At 38.9% G+C, this 24,904-nt stretch overlaps 1 protein-coding gene across 7 annotated transcripts in view; it reads right to left on the reverse strand.

The window, feature by feature from the left end:
* Positions 1-1,837: 1,837 nt before the first annotated feature.
* Positions 1,838-24,904, reverse strand: part of Nrg3 (neuregulin 3) — a 1,012,378-nt gene continuing 989,311 nt past the window's right edge. For 2 of the 7 annotated variants that reach the window (XM_042690317.1, XM_042690316.1), the window contains exons 7-9: positions 13,068-13,195; positions 8,498-8,668; positions 1,945-2,452 (exon numbers count right to left, since the gene is read on the reverse strand). In XM_042690317.1, coding sequence (XP_042546251.1) covers positions 1,945-2,452; positions 8,498-8,668; positions 13,068-13,195 — 807 coding nt within the window. Of the gene's footprint in view, positions 2,453-2,683; positions 2,756-8,497; positions 8,672-13,067; positions 13,196-24,904 lie in introns of all 7 variants that reach the window. The other 5 variants (XM_042690311.1, XM_042690312.1, XM_042690310.1 and 2 more) reach the window with 5 other exon arrangements.

Consider the following 24,904-nt stretch of genomic DNA (forward strand, 5'->3'; position numbering starts at 1 on the left):
GCCGTTGTATTCCAAACAACAAGATTATAAGGGGACAGCTAATAAATACCACATAATCTTTCACTAAATGTGAAGTGTACTTTGACTGAAGTGTTTTAAATATGTAAGACCTTGATTAAAAATAAAATAGTGCCCTTTCTTTTCCCTGGATGGTATTTTGGTTATTATTAGTGGATTTTTCACAAAGAACAATTACTCAATGTGTTTTTAACAGAAATAACTTCACCCCAAGTTTTTGCTAATTGATTCAGAATGCATTCCCTTTTCTGTGGACTGTGAATCTTCCACAAAGAAATGTTAACCAAGGTTTTTATTTCCCCAAACTACAGTAAAAGAAATCTTTTATATACTTTCAAATACTGTGCCTTTTATTTAAAACAGTATAACATAACAACTCAACACCACCAATAATTGGAAAAGGACTGGGCATGTGAACACTAGTTTTCTCGAATGCTCTGTGAAAGTAAATAAAACAGACAAATTGTCAGGAGAGGTTTCAGTTCACCTTAGCAGTGGTAAAAATATTGCTTTATTCCAAATGAACATACAACACAATTGACTTTTGTTGGAAAAGGGTTTTCTTGTGAACTGAATAGTCTTGGGCTTTTTTATTTCAACAATTTTTTCTTTCTGTTTTAATCACCAATGTGTTGGTCCCCATAGCGTAGACTCATTAGAAAGGAAATAGGAATGAGGATGATGAGGAAAAAAAATAGTTAACTCTCAATTTGATCATTGGCTTTTGTGAATAATTTAAAGAGATCGGATTCAAAATAAACACACATCCTCCATTAATTCATTTGTGATACTGATATTGCCCGTAAGCCAAAAGTTGTTCCTTTCAAAAGTATTCACATCAGAAAATGGTCTAGACAGTGTCAATCATTTTAAAGGGTCCATCATGCAAGCAACCTGCATTTAAGAGCTCACGAACCGAATTTTATATTTAATGGAAAATTTTTAAGTGAAAAGTTCCAAAACAGAATTTTTTTTTTCTGGAATATTGGATTCCCTGATGTTTCAGAACAAGTTTTATCAAGCTAAATACACACACATGCACACACAGACACGCAACGAACACATGTGCTAAGAGCATCTGTGCTCGAGTGAGCAGGCACACACACATTTGCATCCCGCTCACACAGGTGCACACACGCACACATGCACACACACACGCGCACGCACACACACACACACACACACACACACACACATTGAGAAATGCTCCTTCAGAGCTTCTAAACACTCTCCAAGAAAAAACATTTCATATTAGCATGATTTTAGTGACACAACATTACGATTTTTTTTGTCTCTTTTTCTTTAGTAATTTCATCCCTCCCTCTGAGGTTCTGTGCTTTCCGATTTCAGAGGGAGATAACACAGAAGAGTAGTTAAGACTGCCCCCAAGACTCCATCTCTATCTTCCTCCTCATTCTGTTCCCTGTGCCATTCTTCAAAAATCAAATACAGAACTCTACATCTTCTGGACATGACATACCTGTGATGAGGGTGTTGAATGAGTAGAAATTTAGAGGCTGGGAGTGGCAAGGCAAATGGCTAATGGCCACCTGCTGGCATGTCCACTCTCATGATACAGCTTGTCTCTTTGAAACTAGGTGAGTACCAGTGCCATGCTGTGTGGACACAGGCACCGAGGGGCGGAAGGGCTGAACTGCCCACTTCTAAATAACCAAAGAGGACAAACTGAAACTGGGATTCAGAATTCTACCCAAAAGCTTCACTGGTAAGCTTTATCCCTCCTGAAACATTTCTTTCCCTTTAAAAAAATATTTTGTTAAAAAACACTATGATATGAGGGCGATAGACTATTTGGTTTCTTCTAAGTAGATGCTCTTAAATTAATGCATATAAATAATTTTGCTTTTAATTTCCTCTCTTTCCTGTTGAGTGAAGCATCGAATGCACAGATTCCTACATCTCAAGTCACTTGGTCAATGAAGAGTCTCTTTGTATTTCATTCCTTAAGACAAACTGTGCCTCTCGTTCTGATTTGGCCGTGGGACTCAGGGGGAGAAAGGCTGTGTTTTCGCTCGCACTGTCCTCGATGTCTACGCTGGCCAGTTCGTAGTCTTCTGACCTTCTGGCATCAGTCAGAATTCGGATCTGCTCCTGGACAGTCTCCAGCAATATTTTCACTTCTTGCTGTTCTGCTATAAGACAATCGCTGACAGGAATACTCACATTGACGATGTCAGCTGAGTAGGAGTTTTTGCACCATTTGATGCTTTTGACTTCAGAAATCCCTGGCATTTGCATGCAGGTTTCTTCTAGACCCACTGAAGGGATAATGGGCACAGAGCTGGCCCTTGTGGATGGGTATCCCACCAAGTCCTTTTGATCCAAGCTATTAAAATAGGGGTTTGTGTCCCTTGAAGGCAGTTGCATATTTATTGATGTATTTTGTTGGGTTTTTAAACCATTGGATGCATACCTGCAAGAGAAAGAAAGTGTCACATGTTCTGCTTTCCACCAGGCTGCTGTTGAGCCACAAAGCACTTTCCACATGCACCAGCTCACTGAATTCTCAAAAGCAACCCCATGAGACGGATATGCTCCCAAACTACACAGAGAAGTAAACTGAAGCTCAGATCAGTGAAGTGACTTGCCCAAGGTCACACAGAAAATAAGTGACAGACTGAGACTCAAACCCAGATCTTCTTACTTTAAATCCAGGGGTCTTTCAACACACCACAGCTGTATAGGCAGGTGGGATATAGTCTTCCTGACCTCTATCCTAGAATACAAAGTAAATGGGGGTTGAGCAGGTAAGTGTGGCCTTCCCATCCTGACACACAGGACCCCATCATGGCATTCTTCTACTCCAGCAACTCGACCACCCTCTCAGCCCCGAGTTGGCCTCACACACATGGTGTGACCTCCGGATTGGAGACAATCAGTTGGCATAGGCACTACAATCTTGAGATTTTTTTTTTCTGTTTTACATTGATTTTAGAGGATGCCATTCCAATCGCTTTTGTTATTTTGTCCATTGGGACATTCACTGCCACCCCCAAGCCCCTTGTTAAGTGTGAGAATGGGAACAGGAAAGACACAACTCCTCCGTCTGCCCAAATTGGCTAGTAAAACACTCTTCCAGGAGCACTTTGCCTCCTGTGCTTTTTGTAGTCAAGTGAGGGAGTTCACTGGTACATGGTGAGACATTGCTGAGAATATCAATGTAATTTGAAGATGCCAGAAACTGGCTAGTCTCCTTCTTGGCTGCTCAGGGTTGGTGATTATTTTTCCCCTTTTGTCTGTGCACCCAAAATTTGAGAGTTATATCCTTGAGTTATAGAAAGATGGTTTAGGGAGATTTGTACAGTATATTAGATTCTACTCGTTAGTGATTTACCTTTAAACATTAAATATTAATGTTAAAGTATAACTTAAATATCTCTAATCTCCATGCAATAAATTTCATCCTCCTGTCTTTTACTCTCATGGCAATAAAATGATGTTTAACATATGAAGAATAATTTCATTGAAGTGTGTTGCTTACTAAATAAAAGCATTTATTATGAGATTACACTAGGTAAAAACTCAAATTTGCCTTTCCACCAGGTTGTGAACAAAACCTATAATCCTAGCTACTCAGGAAGATAAGATCTGAGGATCATGATTCCAAAGCCCAGGCAGAAAAGTCCATGAGACTCTGATCACCAATAAACTACTTAGAAAAAACTGGAAATGTTCTGTGGTAAAGTTCTAGCCTTGAGGAAAAGAATCTCAGGGACAACACTCAGGCCTGGCACAAACAACTAAATAAACAAAAACAAAAACAAAACCTGAGATCTTAGTACCCATCTGTTCTTACTGTGCATTGAACAGAGTCAGCAATCAGTAAAACTAAATCTGACAATGCAGAGCATATGGGAACAAGTCTTCAAGGTAAACACTCCCTTTATAAACACTCCTTCATAAGATCCACTTTCAAACCTAATAACCACAGCCAACACTTGCAGAGTGCTTCAACAAAAAGCACTTCCACCTCCAATTATCTCATGGATAATGTTGAAAACACTACTGTAATGTACTCATTGCTTCATAAGCAGGTAGAAGCTCCTATTTTGAAATGTGATGGTAATAGATTCAAATTCTTGCACATGGATCTAACACTATAAAAACAAAGTTGGTTAAATATCTTACAGGATGTCTTTCATTTATAGTTCCAACTACTTGATGATATGGTATGTCTAAGTACAAAAGCACTTAATGCCAAACTTAAAAATCATTCCTGTAATATTCCTGAGTGTTGAACTGCAGTTAGCTTTTGTGAGTTATTTCGAAAGACAGCTATTGGACACTTTGCTGGCAATAACTGGTATCTAAAATACTGCCAAGACATAAAGATGGGATTAACAATGAGGAATGTCCAAGATATGACTTGGAATGTCCAAGATATGACTTAGCTTTGAATCAGACATAACTTCAAGCTCCTATACCATTATGTACCCTAGAATCACAGATGTTTGGCAGTGTCCCTTTAATTTTTCCAAACACTTAAAACTGAGGCCAGGTGGTAGTGTAGTTAATTGTTAAAATACATGCTAACCATGCATGAGGCCCTGGGTTCAATCCCCAGTACCAGAACCAAAAAGAACCAATCAGTAATACTTTTGGTCTAATGTAATCAGTGCCTCTGTAGACTTTGGCCAGATGCACAGAATATCCCTTATGTCTTTTGTACAAATATTTTGAGGAACCCAGAACTAGTATTTTAATAAGGAGCCAAATTTCTAGATGTGATTCTGACTTAGAAGATACTCAAAGTTATGTCACCCTTGAGAGTAAGCAACTCTTTCACAGGTTTGATACATGACCTTGCTGGTCACTGACAGTACTACCAGTTTGTGAATAGCCCTCCTCTCATCATTACACACACACACATACACACACACACACACACATACACACACACAAACACACACACACGCAAATCACAGATGCATTTTGTCTAGAACTGTGAGTGAAGAAGAAGGACTCTGACAATTAGTCCCTTTATTTACTGCCTAGTAATTCAGGGGTCAAGGAATTTGTGTTTCTCTAGTTGACTATGAGACCCAGCTCATTATACCATTAGAACAAACAAACTAAACTGAGGAAATCCACCTCACTCCTGGAGGATACAATTAGCTATTTATTTGTACATAATGTGATTTTCTTCACATTCCCTTCCTGGTTCTTGGTTTATTTAGTCAAAAAGGCCAGTATTCAATCTCAGCTATTTGACATGGAATATTGGCTACCACTCTAGGCTGGGGAGTTAAACTTTCCTCTTTTATGGGACTTGTCACTACATTTTGTATTGCCAGACATGATGACTCATGCCTGTAATCCTAGCTTCTCAGAGAATAATGGTTTCAAGCTAGCCAAGGCAAGAAAGACCGGGAGACTCTTCTCTCCAAATAACTAGCCTAAAGACAGAAGTGAAGCTGTGGGCTCTAGTGGTACAGTGCTAGCCTTGAGCAAAAGAGTCCTCAGTTCAAGCCCAAGTATAAGCACATGTTTTGTCCCCGAAATAATAACTGAAGTAAACTACAAGTTGTTAGCTAAGTGAAGTAAGAAGTTAGTTAGTATATTTTGGATCTCTTCTACATTTAAGATAGGAATCTCACTTTTGTGATTCTGTTCTTCTCCTGTCTATGCTGTAAGCAAAGGATTTTGATTTTTCTGACAAGCCCCATTTCAAAGTTCTGTAGGTTATTGCTATAGAAAGCAGGTGCTGGGTTCAAGTCGAGCAAGAATTTCTTACAAGGAGAGAAGTCATCTAAACTGGGACCCAAACTAGCAGATGGCAACCACACGTTTGGTAAGCAAGCAGCAGATGGCCAATGACTCTTGCAAAATCATTCACTCCCTCCTCCAGATTCGAAGAGGGCCTTTATCTGTGAAATTCTATTACCAATCCTATTTCCAGTCCGGAGAGACAAGTCAGTCCCCTGGGAATGGAAAATAGCTGTTTTTAAGAACTGAAAACGTGATGGCTCTCTGAGATCAGGAGTGCTGAACACCCAGTGACTTAGAATCACCATTTGTCAACATGGGGTAATATCACAGACAGAGAAATGCATGTGGCCAGCCAGCTGGAGAAAATATTCCCAACCCAAAAGCGATTGAACCAAAACAAAATCTGCACCATGTCAGCACTGAAGTGGATTCTCACAGGCTCTAAAGAAAACAAAACACTGATGGAACATGCATTGGGAATCTCTGAGCCCTGGAAGCCATGCAAATGTATGGTTTGAGACTGAGTTCAGCATAGGCTCAGAGTATCCTTTCACCTGGACCAATCAAAAGGACAGCCCTAATGGTATCCAAGAGAAAGAATGAAAATATACATTTATAAAATCTCTCTTAATATAATTAAGTGAAGTAAGCCAGGCCCGAAGAAACCTAGGTCCCATGGTTTCCCTTATTTGCAATATCTAGTATATGTCTGAGTCAAGCAGAAAAGGTGGTATAAGGTGATGTTAGGGAAATGAACCCTAAGATATGTATTCAAATGTTTTTTTTCTTTCATGCAATTGTTTCTAACACATTTATAAGATTATTTCTTTGTTGCTTTGTATATCCCTCCCCCACAGTATAACCCCTGCTTTCACTGTATTTGATGTCGGTATAATTTGTGGAGGGGAAGGGGAAAAACAAATCATTTAATTAGGGATACAGGTGGATTGCAACAATGAGATGTACAAGTCGGACGGGGGGGGGGTGTTACGTGGGGAAGCAGGAGGAGGAAGTGGAAGGGGTGGGAAGGGGAAACAAAGAAGGAGGCTACAATGCTTGATAAGAAATGTATTCATTATCTTGCCTATGTAATTGTAACCCTCTGTACAGTATTTTCACAATAAAAAAAAATCTCTCAAGCTGACATTACCTTCATTCTTAGTGGTTGGGGTAGGGAGAGTAAGCATTATTGCTGACTTCTGAAGAAAAGTAGCTATAAAACATGATCAGTTATAACTACAGGTTCAAGGAAAGATTCTCCTTATTTTGTTCGGAGAAAAGGCCAAGAGATATGCAAACTACTTCTTGACTTGCAGAATACATTTTGTACAATTTGACTGTTATGTTGAATTTCCAACTGTTTTCCTAAATCTGTATGAAATGCATTTTGCAATTGCTTCAAAAAATGTCAATGCCTAACCTTAGGCTGTTTGGGTCCTTTCTTCTAGTCTTTTAAGGAAATCGACACTGAGTTCTATCTGATAGAATACTGCTCCATTAATCTCATGTCCAGCAGAAAAGAGTAAGGTGAGGCTCAGAACTACACCTTCTCCCAGCTTTGGCCTCTTCAGTTGGAATTATATAATCTGGAAAATGATCCAGGTCAAGACTATACAGAAACCTGGCTTAGTTCATTCGGAAGGGGAAAAAACAGATGCAAGCAGAGCCTAGCTTGTAATTTCTGGAGTAGGTAAACCTTGAGTCCATTGCTCCTGAAATCAATAACTTTACAACAATAATTATGACAGGAAACCAGTGCTACTTCCACAGTTTCTATGTTTCACATGTAAGCACATACACATCTTATTTTTAAATAAAAATCTGACCAATAATCCTCAGGGGGGGCTTATGTACAATTTAAATTTAAAGTCAGATTTTATTCCCCCTCTTCTCTCTCTCTTTCTCTCTTTCTCTGTTTATCTCTCTTTATCTCTCTCTCTCCCTCTCTCTCTCACACATTCACACACACACACACACACACATACACACACACACACACACACACACACACACACATACACATACATACACACATTCACAAATAGTAAGGGGCAGGGATGCAATTAGAATTCCAGTAGGAACTGCCACATTTGATTGATTGTTTTAAGCCAATGTAAAAAGTGATTACTAAAATTCATCTTGAACTATGCTCAGGGCCTTTGTCCATTGCAGGATGGGCATTTTTTGCACTCTACCGAGCAGCAGCTATGATATCCAAAGCTGAGCTTTCCACACTGTGCCCTGAATACTTAAGAGATACGAGCTCTTTGAAGTCATACTGTTGCTTTGTGCTCTTTGTATTTACTTAGGTTCAGTACTCAGAAATGTTTCATGGAAAAAGGTGTGATATGAATGTTATTGTTTAGGGTAGTCCACAATATAGGTCAGAAAATTAAGTGATTTTTTTTCTAATTGGCTGATAAATGCTCAAATACTTTGATCCTTCTAAGAAACCTTGATTATTTTAAATCAAGCACACATTCTCAGTTGTTTCAGAAAGCATATAAAAATATATTTCCTAGAACACTCACACTTACTTTCTTCCTACCATCACAATTTCTTTTCAGTCTAACATTTGCCTAACACCTATTTCTATCATACCTTGGTGGAACAAAGGTGGCCATAAATATAAACATACAATTCATGAAAAAAAAATCAGTGAATAAAAAAACCTCAAGAAATGTATAACTCAATTTAAATGAGTACATTCCTGACATCCTCCCTAAATTCCATTACTTTGAAGACCTACCCTTGACAAGGTATTGAATCCTGGTCTGGGATCCTTGATTCTTCGAGTTGCTGATATGCTGGTCCCACAATTCCTCCCAGCCTGCTACGGGGCGAGGGGGGTGTCCTTCTGAAGGTATTCCTATGAAGCATCCCACTTCTTTGTCCAGGGCTACAGCAAGAGGACAGACTCCTGCTGGATTGAAAAGGAGACAAAACAAAACCAACAAACCAAAGAGATCATAGCAATAACCTCCAGGTGGTTGCTTGAATTTCTCAAACATTTCATTTATCCCACCCTGCCCCCATATCCTCAATGTCCTGGCCCCAAGGCCCGTCCATGAGCATCATTTATGAGCTTGGCTGGGATTAGGATATGCCCACTTCACTCTCCTTGTGGAGACACTGAGACAAAGAGAAGTACCTTTGTTTCTGGCTTTCCAATTTAGAGTACTGCTGATTAAAGTAACTAGCTTTCCAGACAGAGTTAAGAAATGGGTTTAAGGAATTCTCAAGATTCCAATTCCTACCCCTGATTATCCAAGCCATATAGCTGTCTCTCTAATTGGAATAAAAATGGCCTTATTAGACACTGAAAAGAACGAAACTCAAGGAAGCCCAGAAGGGATTTATGGAAAATTTTTCATTTCTTAGTGATAGAATAAACAAACCTCACTTTAATTGGCATTCTTTTCTTAACATATGTGATAAATTCTCAGTTCACTGTCCCCAGATTTTCATCAATCTCAAATAACTAAACTACTTTTTTCCTTCAAGTTTTCTGTTAATAAGCATTGGGTGAGATATTTCATTTGTTATATAGATCTAAAATACTCAAGTTAACTGTGTTTCTACCAGCAGAGGTCAAAAGATAAAGTGAGATTTGGCATAAACTCTAACAAACTGGAAATCTCTCATGTGGATTATATAATAATAAAAGAACTAGACTCAACAAAAAATTGACTGCTACTTTGACTCAGTATATCTTCTGTATTGATTTCTACCTTTACCCTAGTGAACTGACTGGTGAGAATTTTGTTCACTAGTAGATATAGCTAGTGATATTTTATGTGGTTAAACTGGATCAGTCTTATCTGCACAGTACATGAAGTAAGAATTGTATGGCCTATTTGCATTGTCTGAAAAATACCACTATCTTCATGTTAGTAAAGATGGAAATTCTTCTCAAATTTTCAGTTAGTATATTCTAGGGTCTAGTCTGGCAAGATTAATTTTGTCATTTTTTTCTCCCAACAATATCAATTATTTCTGCTACTTCGTAAATATAAGATAAACTTGGAAAATAGTATTTAAAGTGAGCATTTGAGAACTTCACATTTGCGTACTAGCAGCCACTTTCCTGGGTTTGTCAAAGTGATGGATAATGCTGTATGCTTCTCAGAAAATATTAGCTTCTTGAATTTGTGCAAACAACAGATCTGGCAACACCAGTATACCTCAGTTCTTTATCCTGATACTTCTTGCATATCAAGACTTTAAATACTTATTAAGAGAGTCAAATAAGCCAAAACACTGAAGGAACAGCTGTTTTGTTACTATTTCTCCTCACTTCTAATCTATGTTCCCATGTATGGTCATCATGGAAGATTAAGGTATCTGCACAGAAATCTCAGCTGTGAGCATGAACAGAAACTTGATACTGGGATACATACTTGCAATAGAGTATTGGAGGGAAATAAATGTCTTTTCTTTAAAAAAAAAAAAAAGTGCTTCAATTCAGGGCCTGGCCACTATCCCTAAGCTATTTTACTCAAAGCTGGTGCTTTATTACTTGAACCATAGCTCCACTTCCAGATTTTTTGGTAGTTAATTGGAAAGGAGAATCTCATGGATTTTTCTGCCTGATTGGCTTTGAACTAAGATCCTTATATCTCAGCTTCCTGAGTAGCTAGGATTAAAGGTAGAGGCCACAAATACCTGGCATAAATTCCTTTTCATTTGAGAAAATTTTATAACTTAAATGATGTTATCAGTGTTTGGCAGAAAAAATTAAGCTAAAAGGCATGAAGTTGCTACTGCCCTGAAAAGGTCAAGAAGAGGAACATTGAGTATTATAAGGACAAGGTCAGCTGGCAGGCTCTCTTGTCTCTGAAGATCCTCATACTGAGGCAATCAAGCAGAGAGAGAGTGGGGGAGGGACAAAGTGCTACTCTTCTTAATTTCCTCTCATGTTTCTATGACTTGCCTCTGAGCCAACATGGGCTGGAGGACACATAGCTCTTCAGGAGCATATGGCTCAGTAAAGAAAGTTACAGGCTATGTGGCAGGATCTAGTGAGGATTGTGGCCAAAGAAGCTTCCAGTATCATGCAATAATTAAAGCAGATAAATTATGCAAGCACTTAGAATGTAGCCTGGCACATAGTAGCCTATAAATCCAAAAAAAATTCCTCTGCCACAACTGGCAACATGTGATCATCCCACATCATGATGGAAAACCTGACCATGTGCTTTTTATAAGTGTCAGATGCCCCAAGATACATTGCATTAAAAATGACAGGCTTTAATAGGTTTCTTTCTTAAGTAGGTGGATTTTAGGACAGAACATTAGAAATAGTGGCTTTGAATTAATGTTTGGTTCATAAGTAAGCTATCTAAATGAGTCATGAGTCATATTCTCGGTGCTCCCCCCCCCAAAAAAAACCAATTCTTAGTAACTCACTTAACTGTCATAACTACTATGACTGCATGATGTGGTAACCTGTCTAAAACATAGTTCTGCACCTAAATCATTGATCAATCAGCTATTCAGGCTTCCTAACCAGGTGGCATTCAAGAAATCATGGAGCAGTTAGCAGGCTGTATAAATCAGTGACTGGGTTATCAATCACACAAGCACTTAAAATCTAGGGCATGTTTTACAAAACAAGAGCCATCATATATTACTCTATAATTTCCAAAGTTCTAAAGTGCACTTTATAAATCAACCCTTGCCTATCTTGGAACACAATGTAAGTCAACAGATACTGCCATGTCATTGAGCCAAACAATAAAGAAAGGGTCTTAAAAATGACCTCTTTTCAGCTTCCAATGACCTCTAGAAATCAAATCCAAATGAGCACAGGAGGAATGTACACACAGACCAGAATTGGGTTTAAGGATGCATCAGTTCATACCCATTAGAAGCTGTTAAGTTTTTAAAACTTCAGCTTTAAAATATTTATGGCATGATAGGGTATGGGAATAATGTAACATTAAAAACCCTATTACTTGACTGGGTGGAATTCTACTTTAACATATGTTATAATCAGCAGGGGGAAAAGAATGTTTTCATGAAAATATTCATCTTGCAAAAGGCTGACAATTTTCGAGATATTTCCCCAATTAAGATGACTTCTATTAGGCTCTGGGAGATGAAATGCTCTTTTCACAGTGAAGTGTTCTGTAGAGGCAACAAATGGTACAACCCAAAACTTAAAAATAGCTAGAACAGCTATCCAAAAGCCACACATAATTCAGCCTTAAATTGAAGACTGAAAATTGCAATGTACATGTGGCCAGGAGTAGGGCATTTCTTCTCCAAAGGCTGACAGAGAGGGAGATGGCCATCTCCTATGACAAAGTGTGCTGCATTTCCGCACACAAAGTATTGGTATATGGAAATGAGGATCAACAGAAGTGGTCCTTAAGGACTTCTGTTCCAGTCTGTTATTGCCTAGTTATCATGTCTGGATGAACATGTGAACATTTCACCTCCATAGTTCCTAACCATTGGTTTCACCATTAACTCTAAATTTAGTCTCATGAGAAGCCTTTTTATAAACTTTAATTATGAACCGTTTTAGGATATGTATTTGTAGTTTGAGAAAAGGAAACATCTGTCTCTGGAGAAGTTGGACAAAGATTGAGGATGTACGTGTAGACATACACAAGCCATGTCAGCTCAGGCATTAGTCCCAGACTCTAACGCTTGGTTTGGAACAGATTTCCTTTCCCTTGTAGAGAACAAGACATGATTTTGCACATGGAAAAAGAAAACAGGATGGAGAAGATGTTGAAAAATAACAGGTTCAGCTCCAGAGTAGCATAAAATGTATCAAATATTTTTTAAAATTTTATATTGTTGTCTTCCCCCCACCCCCGGCCTGCCCACTACCAAGAGCCAATTTCTATTTCAGTGTGAAAAAGAATGACATTGTATTGAGAACAGATCTTGCAGGCCCAAAGAAAAGATTGAACAGGACTTTTCCTCTAGAAAATTTTCTTTGGTATGGACCCTGTTGGAAGGAGCAACTCATAGCACTGCCTAGGGCAGAATTCAACATTAACAATGCAGATAGCGCTAGGTAGGCTAGGAAAACTTGTCATTTTATATTTCACAGAATGCAACCATTCACTGTGCCCCAGTGTGAAGGCTTCCCTCGGGCGCTTTGAGGGGCAATGCTGTCCACGGGGGAAGCTGGTGTCTTTGATTTACCTGTCACAAGCTGCTTGAACATGGCTTCCATGAAGAGCCACGGAAGAAGCAAGAACCATCTCTTCTCCTGCACTCTGCAGCCATTCCTGGCCACCTGTGTCCAGCAAACACCCAGTGTGAAGTTGCCCACTGCCACCATGATTAGCTACCTGTACCTGTGATGTTTGACAGGTTGGCTTCCTCTGTCTGGAGAAGGGACCTCAGGGAATGACTGGGGGCTGGAAAAACTTGACTCCATCATTTTCTCCAGTGCAGTCACAGGATGCCTTTCCGTCTTTGAGTACTGTGGGGAATCACAAACAGAGTTGAGCTGGTTGGTTTTGAGTGGAGGGCTAAGAACAGGAGAGCTAGGAATGGAGACGCTCTTGGAATGTTACTTTCTCCTGGGCATCTGGCCAGGAAAATGGGAAACAAGAAAATATGAAGTCCATCTTGTTTGTCATGCATTGAGTATGTACCCTCATCTCCAAACTTTCTCTGGGATTAGATAAGGACAATCAAAGATAGTCCTTTATTTGGAATGCTGAGTCTGTCTTCTCATTTCTAGCTGCAACCACAGCAAACTGAATAACAGCCAGAAAACACTTGTGAGAATAATATATTCTATGTAAAGTTTATATTTTTTTTTAAAAAAGAAGCAAATGAGCAGGACACTGATGGCACATGCCTGTAATCCTAGCTACTCAGAAGATGAGATCTGAGGACTGAAGTTCAAAGCCCAGGCAGGAAAGTCTGTGAGACTCTTATCTTCAATGTACTTCCAAAATGTCAGAAGTACAGCTGGGAATCAAATGGTAGAGTGCAAACCTTGAGCAAAAACTCTCAAGGACAGCGCCCAGGCCCTGGATTCAATCCCCAGAACTGGTGCATACACATAAAAATTTGAATTACTAGCTTGAGTAATAGCAATAATAATACAGGTACAGTGCATAACCTTTTATAGCATTCTGAGAATTATGGGAACATTGAATATGAATATCTGTCCTCCAGGGTCTTATGCTTTTCTCTTTCAGTCTATTACCAGGTGATTACCATGTCTTGAGAAAATTTTTCAACATTTCCCCTTTATAGTTCCTAACCCTTGGTTTCACACTTGACAAAGGACAGAGGTCTAAAGAAGCCTTCTGGAGATGATGCCTTTAGCAAACCTAAGGGAAATGTCACATGATGTCTCAGGGAAGCAGCAAATGTCAAGTTGAACAATCTCTGGATACTTTGGACTTGAGCCTGCAGAAAGGGGCAACAAGTTTCTCTGCTAGAAATTCTAGCTGAGAACTTCCCTCAGAAATGGCACTTTTAGACTGCTAACCAAAGAGATTTTGGAATCTGAATAATCAATATCTCACTTTTATCAAGACAGAGATTTTAAGTATTATTCTCAGCAACCATGAAACTAAAACTCACTAGACTTTTTCTTTTCATTCCCATAGCAAAGAAGTTCATACAGGAAGTCTAGACAATAATGTAAAAAGAAAGACAAGTTGAAGTTAAGCAACCTTTAGAAATTGCAAATCTATAGATAGCATAATGAAATCTCTTATTAAAAAGGTTGAAAAATGAATGAGAAAATATTCAACAATGTATTGAAAACAGGTAAAAGGAAGGGTAGCTTAGTAATACAGATAACACTTCATGACATGTCCTTAAGCTGGGGATGTGGCTCAATGGTCAAATGCTTGTTCATTACAAATGATGTCTTTGGTTTGGTTCCAATAATTGGACTAAAAAGGGAGGATGTTTTATAGCTCTGTGTGTGTGTGTGTGTGTGTGTGTGTGTGTGTGTGTATGTGTGCCAGTGCCCAGTACTAAGGCTTGAATTTAGGGCCTGAACATTGTCCCTGAGCTATTTTTGCTCAAGGCTGGCACTCTACCACTGGAGCCACAACTCCACTTGTGGATTTTTGGTGGTTAAATAGAGATAAGAGTCTCAAGGACTTTCCTGCCTGGGCTGTGAACTGTGATCCTCAAATCTCAGCCTCCTGAGTGGCTAGAATTACAGGTGTAAGCCACTGGCACGTGGCTATGTTATAGCTTTCTAAGAATTCTCAGCTGGGCACTAGGAGCTTATGCCGGTAGTCTTGAGGACAAAGAGGCTCAGGGAACATGCCCAGGCCCTCTGAGTTCAAGCTCCAGCACCGGCCAAATAAACAAAATAAAATAATGTTCTCTTAAGTGTCAGAAAAGAACATATGTACACATACATTTCAAACTAAGAGCCATATGCAATCAATTGGTAGGTTGCCTACAGTCTCATGTTATATGAATTCCAAGGATTACATAGTAAATAAGAATGAGCAGAGAAGAAAAAGATATACAACTTTGGTCAATAATAGAAAAGTATGAGACTGATCTTGGACTCTAAATTCAATAAAGAATGATCTCTTTGATTAATAGAAAATTCTTTATAAGGCTAAGTATGCAAATTTACTCATAAATTTAGATAGAAAAAAATTTTGAAGGCTCAAAACATGGAGACATAGAATGACACAATTTATGCTAAGTTTAATTTACTACCAATCTAACTACCCCAAGTAACAAATAATCATTAACCCAGAAATTCAAATTTGAACAAATATTTGATATTTACTTGCAAAACTAGTCTTTTTTTAAATTGTGAAAATACCATACAGAGGGGTTACAATCACATGAGCAAGGTAATGAGTACATTTCTTATCAAGCATTGTAGCCTCCTCCTTTGTTTCCCCTTACCATCCCTTCCCATTCCCATTCCCCACCCCACCACCCCCACCAAAATTGTAAAGTTCGTTTTTCGACATAACGACTTGTACATCTCATTGTTGCAATGGGTCCACCTGTATCCCTATTTAAACAATTTGTTTTTCCCCTTCTCCTCCCCAAATTATATCAACATCAAACACAGTGAAAACAGGGGTTATACTGTGGGGGAGGGACATACAAAGCAACAAAGAAATATTTTAGAAACAATAGCAAGAAAGAAAAACCATTTGAGTTCTTATCTTGGGGTTCACTTCGCCTAACATCAACTTATCTGACCGTTTCTGCTTGTCTCAGACATATACTAGTTATTGCAAATAAGGGAAACCATGGGACCTATGTTTCTTAGGGCCTGGCTTACTTCACTTAATATAATTTTAGGTGGTAAAGCATTAGCCTTGAGCAAAAAGAGTTCAGGGATAGCACCTAGGCTCTCAATTCAAACCCTACAACCAATGAAAAATAATAAGAAAGAAAGAAAAGAACTCTCCACTAGAGCAAAACTAGTCTTATAATTCAAAGACTGCACAGGAATTAAGTGAGAAAAAAAAATAAGAAAAGCAATAGTATAAATCTTGCAGAAAAATTTTGCAGACCGGTACATAGTATCCTCACAGGAAGGTAGACTTCTTGCATTCTTTGTAAAAGAATGATGAACAGAGCACCAGTGTCTCAAATCTATAATCCTAGCTTCTCAGGAGAATGAGACCAAAGGCCTCAGAGACAAAGTTCATGAGACCCCTTCTCCAATTAACCATTACCCAATCAGAGTAGAGGAGTGGCTACAGCAATGAAGCACATCCAAGCAAGCATGCCAAGCAATCTTGAGCAATCGTGAGTTCAAACCCTAGTACTACCCCTTCCCCCTAAATAAAAAATAGGCAAAAATAAATTCCAAGCACAATCTAATACATAAAAGATCCAGAAAATGTACAGTTGGTCCTATTTTTGTTGACAGACCAATCAACAATAGGTTGCAAAAATTTTAATATATGTAATCTTTGATCCAAAATAATACTTCCCAGAATTCCATTAAGAAATTACTGCAAAAGTACCATATGAAATGATTCTAGGGTATACCAGTGATACAATTTCTCAGTTTTTAATAACCAAGCAAGACAAATATAAAAGAGAAACACTTGAAATAAAAGAAATGTTCACTAGTGTAGAGTTATTCAGAATAAAAGCAAGATACAAAAAAGTGTATACACAAAACTATTTTTAAAAATAAGAAAAGAATAGAATAAATACATGCACATATGTTGAATATATCTATATGTAGTTACACATATTTCTTTATATATGTCTATATATGTCAACTTTTGTGCATATATGTACTGCTACACAATCACTCAGGATATAGATCATTTTTACACAAAACAAATTATTTTAAGTAAATGACTAGCTGGGTATTAACCTTAAACTACTACAAAACAAAGTTCTGTCAAAGACTGATTGCATAAACAATGGTTCTCATAACATTATAACCAAGCTGAAACATTCCCATTTCCTCGTGAGCTTTTAATACAGTAAATAATGTAGCATGGGGCACTTGTAATGGTGTTGATGATGATAAAACATTCAGTCGTGTGTAGTAGATAGCATTTAATAATGATAATAATAAATGACTGTTACTGATTTCTATATATCCTATACTATAGGACATATACCATACATCTAATTATTATTTTTGTCATTTTATTGTGGGTCTGGAGATTGAACTGTTGGCTTCACAAAGGCTAGTAAACCACACTAGTGCTGAGCTATAGCTACTATCCTTCAAAAACTTCCTTTTTTTCTGCTGGACCTAGGGCTTGAACTCTGGATGCTGTCTCTGGTATTTGTACTCAAAGATAGCACTCTACCACTTGAGCCACAGCTCTACTTCTGGAGATAGAGTCTCATGGATTTAACTGTCTGGCTGGCTTCAAACCATCCTTCTCAGATCTTAGCTTCCTGAGTAGCTAAGATTACAGGCGTGAGCCACTGGTGTCCAGCTCAAACAAAGCCTTCTTATTTTGAATAAGAGTCTTGTCACGTTGTCTAGGCTGGTCTCCTTATAATCCCCCTGCCTCTGCTTCTTGAGTAGCTGGAATTACAGGTTTTCACCATCAATCTAAATTCGAATCATTGTTTGTAACTTTGTTGCAGGACTGTATGGTATGTAAAATCAGCAGCAGCTTCACAAGTCTTATGTTTACCCCCATTTCTTGGAATATTGACCTTTAGAATCGAGATTTGTTTAATTACATTCAATGATGTTTATATAATGATTAAATTGGTTCAATAATGCATTTGTCAGCACTTATTTCCATTGTTAAGTGACACATGACTTTATATAGTGATTTTTACTTACAGAGTCTTGGAAATTTTTCAGTCATTATTTTGAAGTTCAGAGCTCCAAATGTGGTTTATTCTCTACGTATTTTCAAAATAAGCCACATAGTGGCAGTAATAACCACCTCTTGAGCCAGAATATAAATTCTACAAAAGCAGACTTGTAGATGCAGATCAGACTTTGGTACAACAGAGAGGAAGAAGAGAAGGAGGGTGGGTAGGAAGAGGAGCAGAAGCAAGGAGATGATGATGATGATGATGATGATGATGATGATGATGATGATGATGATGATGATGATGATGATATGGAGATAATTTGTAAATGGTGATTGATTTCAACAACCTTAAATAACAAGACTTGATTATGATAGAAATATCTTTGTGAGCTTCTTACTGATTAAAGTTATATATTTCAGGCTCTCCCTAGGAAAGTCAGATGAATGAATATGTGTATTGAGGTATTGCCAACATCCTGAACTTCTGTCTGACTTCCAGGTTTATAAACATGTGTTCCAGTTTGGTTGTTTTCCCCTGAACTTGTAATTAGTTGGCTTAGAAGACAAAAATGCTTATAAGGCTAAGCAACTGCAGAGAGCTCTTGGGGCTAGCGATGCCAGCCAACTGTTTCTGGACATCTATATTTTGTATTGAAATTGCAAAATCACTACAAGTCAGTCACTGCTTGTATGTCTTAAACAATGAATACCAAACGGGCATAATTCAGACTGGAGGCCATCAGTTCACAGTCCGTGTTTTAATCTTCAGAGACCTAGAGTTTTGTCCAAAATCTAAGATGAAAGTGATGAATTACACTGATCTACTACTTGTCCTGATTATTAATGCTGTTCTTAGCAGATATTTCCTAAACTTTTTTCTGTCATAGGTTTTAGTGCTATAAATTTCCTTATAATTTTGTTTAGCCAAGCACTAATGTCTCATGTTTATAATCCCAGCTACTCAGGAGGCTGAGACCTGAGGCCAAGAGTTCAAAGCCAGCCAAGACAGGAAAGCCCATGAGACACTTATCTCCAATTAACCAATAAACAGTGGTAAGTAAAACTGTGACTTGAGTGGGAAAGTACTAAGCTTGACCAAAACAGCTCAGGAACAGTGCCCATGCTCTGAGTTCAAGCTCCAAGACTAGCTAGCTTGTGCATGCACATATGCATGCATTCACATACATTCAACACCTTATTTTTACAGTTTCTCCCTCTCCCTTTGTCTATACTTCCCTCTCTCCTTCCCCCTCTGTATCGTCTTCCTATTTTTTTCTTTCCCTCTCTTTCTCTCTGTGTCTCTCTTCTGTAGTAATTGCAATTACCCCGAGCTTCAGATTTAAATTGCTGATATCCCTGTGCAGGCTTAGTTAAGATATGGAAAAATATTTTTTCAATCTAATAATCTGGAAGTCCTTCAAATTGATATTCTATACAGGTAGATTCCAAATGAATGTAGAGTTAGCTTCCAGTTTCAGCTCTGAAAAGAACTTGAAGGTTATTATTTCTGTCCTTAGGAAAAGGAAAAACAAAAAATAGGGACAAGTTAAAAATCAAGGACTGTTCTTGTGTTCATCAGATAACTGAGGATGCAACTCCCAGAAATCTGCCGAGATCCATGAAGAGAAAGATCCATAACAAAGGTCAGCTTGCTTACAGCAGAATCTGCTGGAAGCAGAGGCTGGTAAGAATGCTTCCATGGCAATTTTGGCAAGCTGCTAGAATCTATATGTGGTCTGTGAGGATTTGAATGATATAAGGGGCCGAAGCCCCTGTGCTCATGGGTTTTACCCCTAGGAACCACATGAGGTTTTTATAACAAACAAGAACAACAAATCATCTCACATCTCTGCCAGTGAAAGTGGAAAAAAATAGCAATAACACTCTGAAAGGCACACAGAGCCCTTCTAAAGAACAAAGGCCATATTCTAGTGGAAAAAGTCTTTACCAAAACCTTATTTCACCTGAGGGGAAACAAAAGGATTCCCTGAATCCAGTCCTACACCCCCCAACATTCCTCTCACATAAGGGAAAAAGTAAAGAATATCTAGTGAAAGACTCAATCATGTTTAGGACAAATCCTACTCAAAGCATGGCATCTACTCTTAAGATTATTGAAGAATTTCCTTCCCCCGCTTATCAACAGAGGTCCATTGTGATTTCAGTGGGTTCCAGAGGAAAAAGCCACATGACACACATCTCCTAAGGGCACTAAGAAGAACCCAAGACACTGGTGTAGAGAAAAACAAGCAATAAGCAGGCAAGACTTAAACACTAGTGGATTTCAAATCCAGATGCCTACCAATATTTCACATGTTAAGCCAAATCCATTTCTTTTCCATGGTTAACATACTACCTTATACTAAACCAAAGGTATATTTACCTCAGCTTCTCTTCCCCAATTTATTATGTACATTGTATCTATTAACAAAAAACTCTGTAAGTTATACCAAAAGACAAAAAAACACAATTTGAATATTAATGTAATAAATGTCAGGCTGGGAGCTGGTAGCTCATGCCTATCATCTTAGCTACTCAGAAGACTGAGATCTGAATATATCAATTTGAAGCCAGCCCAGGCAGGAAAAGTCCTTGAGAATTTTATCTCCAACTCAACCACCAGAAAGCTGGAAGTGGAGTTGTGGCTCAAACAGTTAGAGAGCGAGCTAACTTTAAGCAAAAAAAGATAAGGGAAAATGCCAGGTCCTGAATTCAAGTACCAGTGATCTGCACAGAAATAAAGTGTATCTGGTAGTGGGGGTGTCTTTGATCTGTGTGCTGATAGGAGCTGGAAGTGAGGCCACTCTAGCAGCAATGAGTACCAGCAGTGCCCAGATCTTGTGTGCGCCCCATTCTATGATGGATAGAAGAAATATTACTGGATAATTGTCTCATTCTAACTTGGTGTGTCTTATATGCAGAAGGAACCCACAGCACTTGGTGGTGTTCAGCAGAAGGCCATCAAATATGTGACATTAGGTCAATAGAACATAGTTAAAATGACATGGGTAACTGAAAGATTTATTAAGCCCCAGGACCAGCATGCACGCACACACACACACACACACACACACACACACACACACACACACACACACACACAAACACAGAATTAAGAGACAAGGCATCCACATTGTTTCTTGTGTAGCTCACTTGAACACTCTCAAAGTACAAACAGCTAACCTACACCAAGCCTCCTAATGTGTGAGCTTACCTGACTAGAAGAATAGCCTTTGCACATAGGTGTTCTATGCTACAACACTTACTACGGCTTCTTCCTGTATCTATGCAACTCCATCCCTGAGAGAAGTTAAGATCTACAGTTTCATCCGTCATACCATATTTCAAGTGAAGTTTCATTGCTCAGGTCTACTGCCTGACTCAACCTCCCTTTTTACCTCTCCCCATTGTTACCAACGTCTGGCAATTGATGCCATATTCTTTCTTTCACTCAGTGCCTGACATTTTGATTTTTATTTTGCTTTGGTCTGTGTTTGTTTGTTTGTTTTTGATGCTCTGAGGTACTAGGGTTTTAATTCAGGACCTCTTGCTCTCAATTGGCTTTTTTCTCTTCACAGCTGGTGCTCTACCACATGAGTCATACCTCCAGTATGGCAGTTTGGTGGTTCATTGGAGATAGAGTCTTGCAGCTTTTTCTGCCCCAATTGGTTTCAAACTGCAATTCTCCGTATCTCAGCCCCCTAAGTAACTAGTTTTTATAGGTATGAGCCACCAATGTCTGCCATACAAGTACACATGTTACTAAGATCCCCTTTGGTAGAAAGTCACTTTAGTATGAAATAGGAAATGTAATCATGATTCACTGGTCTTCTTAGCTTAAGTCTAAGTAAGTTCCTTTGAAACTCACATTCTGGCCAACAGCATTATTTTCTGGGGAAGCCCTCTTCCTAGTTAATCCCCTTCCAGTGGACAGAGTGGCCGTCCACTGCTGCCGACTACAAGAGGCTGTACTCCTAACATGGCTGCTTGTGTGCTGGAATCAATAGCCTCGTCAAATAAGGCGGGCTTATGTTGGCCGTGGAACAGTGACATTGTTGTTTTCCTGACTGGCTCATGTACTTGGCGGGAGTCAGAAGGTTAAATCAAAGTGGGGTCTGTGTTAGAAAGCGGTTTTGACAGAGTTGCTAATCACCTTGTCCTAGAACCTCAGCGAGAAAGGCAGGAGGAAAGACCTTTCCCAACCATGTTAACTCTATGGTTCTCTCTGCCTAGCTCCCAGCTCAGCTCACCTTCAACAACGTGTTCTTTATTGACCATCTGAATGAGAAGCCCAGAAAATGGAGTGCTTAGGACATCTTTCAAGAGTAATTTCGTCTAGACTTCAAATACAAGCAATTAAAAGCCACTTGTCCACTGTGGCTTTTTCCAGAATTTTTGCACCGTGCAGCAGAGCAGGGAGAGCTCTAACAATGGCAGTCAAGGTTAAAGCACATTTCCTTGAGTGCAAAATAATATAACTAGATTTCCTCCAAGCTGCAGGAATGGAAAGCATTCATTTCCTTCCCTGCCCCAGTGAAGGGAACCTTATATGGGCACTGTGCCTATGTCATACTAATTCTTCCATCAGTTGGGCTATAAGCTCTGACAGCACCACTGACTATTGGCTGTAGTCATATAGTTCTGAGAGAAAGAAAGGAGAACTATCAGGTAGATGAAAGATGCAAAATGATGGCCATAACACATGGCCAAAAACATGTGGTCCATAATACTCTGGGTTCCTGCTAAAAATCCTAAGTCAATAGTTTATGATCAGGCATGACCCATCAAATCCACATCCGTACAGTTGATTGACTGGTCAGGCATGACCAAATGAACTTACCTTGGTACTCCCTTTCTGAAGCACGGGAATCAACAAAAAGGGCCAAGGTAGCACACATGCATGAGCCATCAGACAGTCAGCACAAAGCCCATGACTCATGAAAGAAAAATCATTTATGGGAGAAATGGAGGAGCCCTGTGGTACTATAACAACTGCTGGGTGCCAGTGGTTCATACCTATATTCCTAGCTACGCTTAAGGCTGAGATTTGAGGATTTCAGTTCAGTGCCAGCCTGAGTAGGAAAGTCTGTGAGACTCTTATCTTTACTTAGCCACCAAAAAGCCAGAAGTGGAGCTGTGGCTCAGTGATAGAGCACTAGCCTCCAGCACAAACACTCAGTGCCCAGGCCCTGAGTTTGAGCCCAAGGACCAGCACAAAAGGAAGGAAGTTGGAAGGAAGTTGGAAGGCAGGAAGGCAGGAAGGCAGGAAGGCAGGAAGAAAGGAAGGAAGGAAGGAAGGAAGGCATGCTGTAATGGTCTTCTCGTTCCAGGACGCCACTCTATGGAGAGTCTGTACTATTCTACCTCACTTTCAATAAATGTGATGCTTTTCTGTTCTCGTCATTCTTCTACCTCTTAACTGTTTACCTGGCAGAGAAATGTACCAGTACCTCAACATGGCATTAATTCTACATTTATCTGTAGGATTATTTCATTAATATCTATCATGTACAATAATTAATAAACTCTTTAAAACAAGAGAGGTTTTATGTCTTATGGAAAAGTTTAACTCATCATTGTGACTTGGATGATGGCTTATTTTCCTCCCTTATATTCTTGCCCTTACTGGGTACAGTCTGATACTATTTAATAGAGACTTGAATGTGCACAAGAATCCATGGCTCTACATTGAATCAGTAAAGTAGAATTTGGTATTTCAAACAAGAGATCAAGTTTTATATTGGAACTATTCAAAACTCACTTTAATTAATGTTATCATGAAATACCCTCTGCAAGTAATTCCTTGAACTTCCACTCCCTCTTGCAAGTCAGTTCAAATGCCAACTGCTTAATGCAGTATTTAGATCCACTAATGAATCCCAGGGGTTATTTTTTCACCCTATGACAGCATTTTAATTTGATGTATGTACATTATAAAATGGTGCACACTTACTTATTTGTGCTACTGGTTTATGCATATACTCAAGCTGGATATAATCTCTTTTGTATTGAACCTTTCCATAGTACCCAACACAAAGAAAAATTCAGTAAGTGTTGCTGAATAAATTCATGCTACTGAGCCAGTTACTAAGGCTGAGTTCCATCTCATATGCTTGCTTGCTTGCTTTTCTTTCTTTCTTTCTATCTTTCTTTCTCTCTCCTTCCTTCCTTCCTTCCTTCCTTCCTTTTTTCCTTTCTTTTGTGCCTATAATGGGGTTTGAACTCAGGGCCTGGGCACTGTCCTGAGCTTTTGTGCTCAAGGCTTGCACTCTACCACTTTGAACCACAGCAACATCTCTGGCTTTTTGTTGGTTAAGTGGAGATCAGACTCTCATGGACTGTACAGCTCAGGCTGGCTTTGAGTATATCAGTACTCAGATCTCAGCTTCCTGAATATCTAGGATTACAGACATGAGCCACCAATGCCTAGCTTGTTTATTCTTTAGCATATGAGTATTATCTTCTGTTTCTTTCTCACTGGCTGTGACTCCCTATCTATAAATTTATGTTTCTTAATAGAGTCATTGCAACAAAAAGTAGAATGTGATATGAGTTAGTAGGAAAGTAGACAGGAAGGAACTTGCAGCTGGCAGGAAGGAAATTGCAGATGGCAGGATACACTGATAAAACAACACCTGCTTAAAAATAAAATAGGGGCAGGTCTACAAAAAAATAAAAAAAAAATCAGAAGGACCCCCAAAAATGAGGAAACAGGATAGGACTCTCTAGATCTTTGGTGTCATGATCTTATAGGAAACAGCAAGGAGACCCACCAATCAGAAAACTATCTTCAAGTACTCCAATTCTTCCTGTTTAACAGAAGGCCAGTGTCCCTCATGGAGAATATTGATCAAGATGCCCGAGATGAACTGAAATGGTATCTTCCTATGGCATGTCTATACCATGTGCTTGCTTTCTCTGCT

The sequence above is a fragment of the Dipodomys spectabilis genome, unplaced genomic scaffold (assembly GCF_019054845.1).
Source record: "Dipodomys spectabilis isolate Male_0828 unplaced genomic scaffold, ASM1905484v1 ptg000136l, whole genome shotgun sequence".
Lineage (NCBI taxonomy): Eukaryota > Metazoa > Chordata > Mammalia > Rodentia > Heteromyidae > Dipodomys > Dipodomys spectabilis.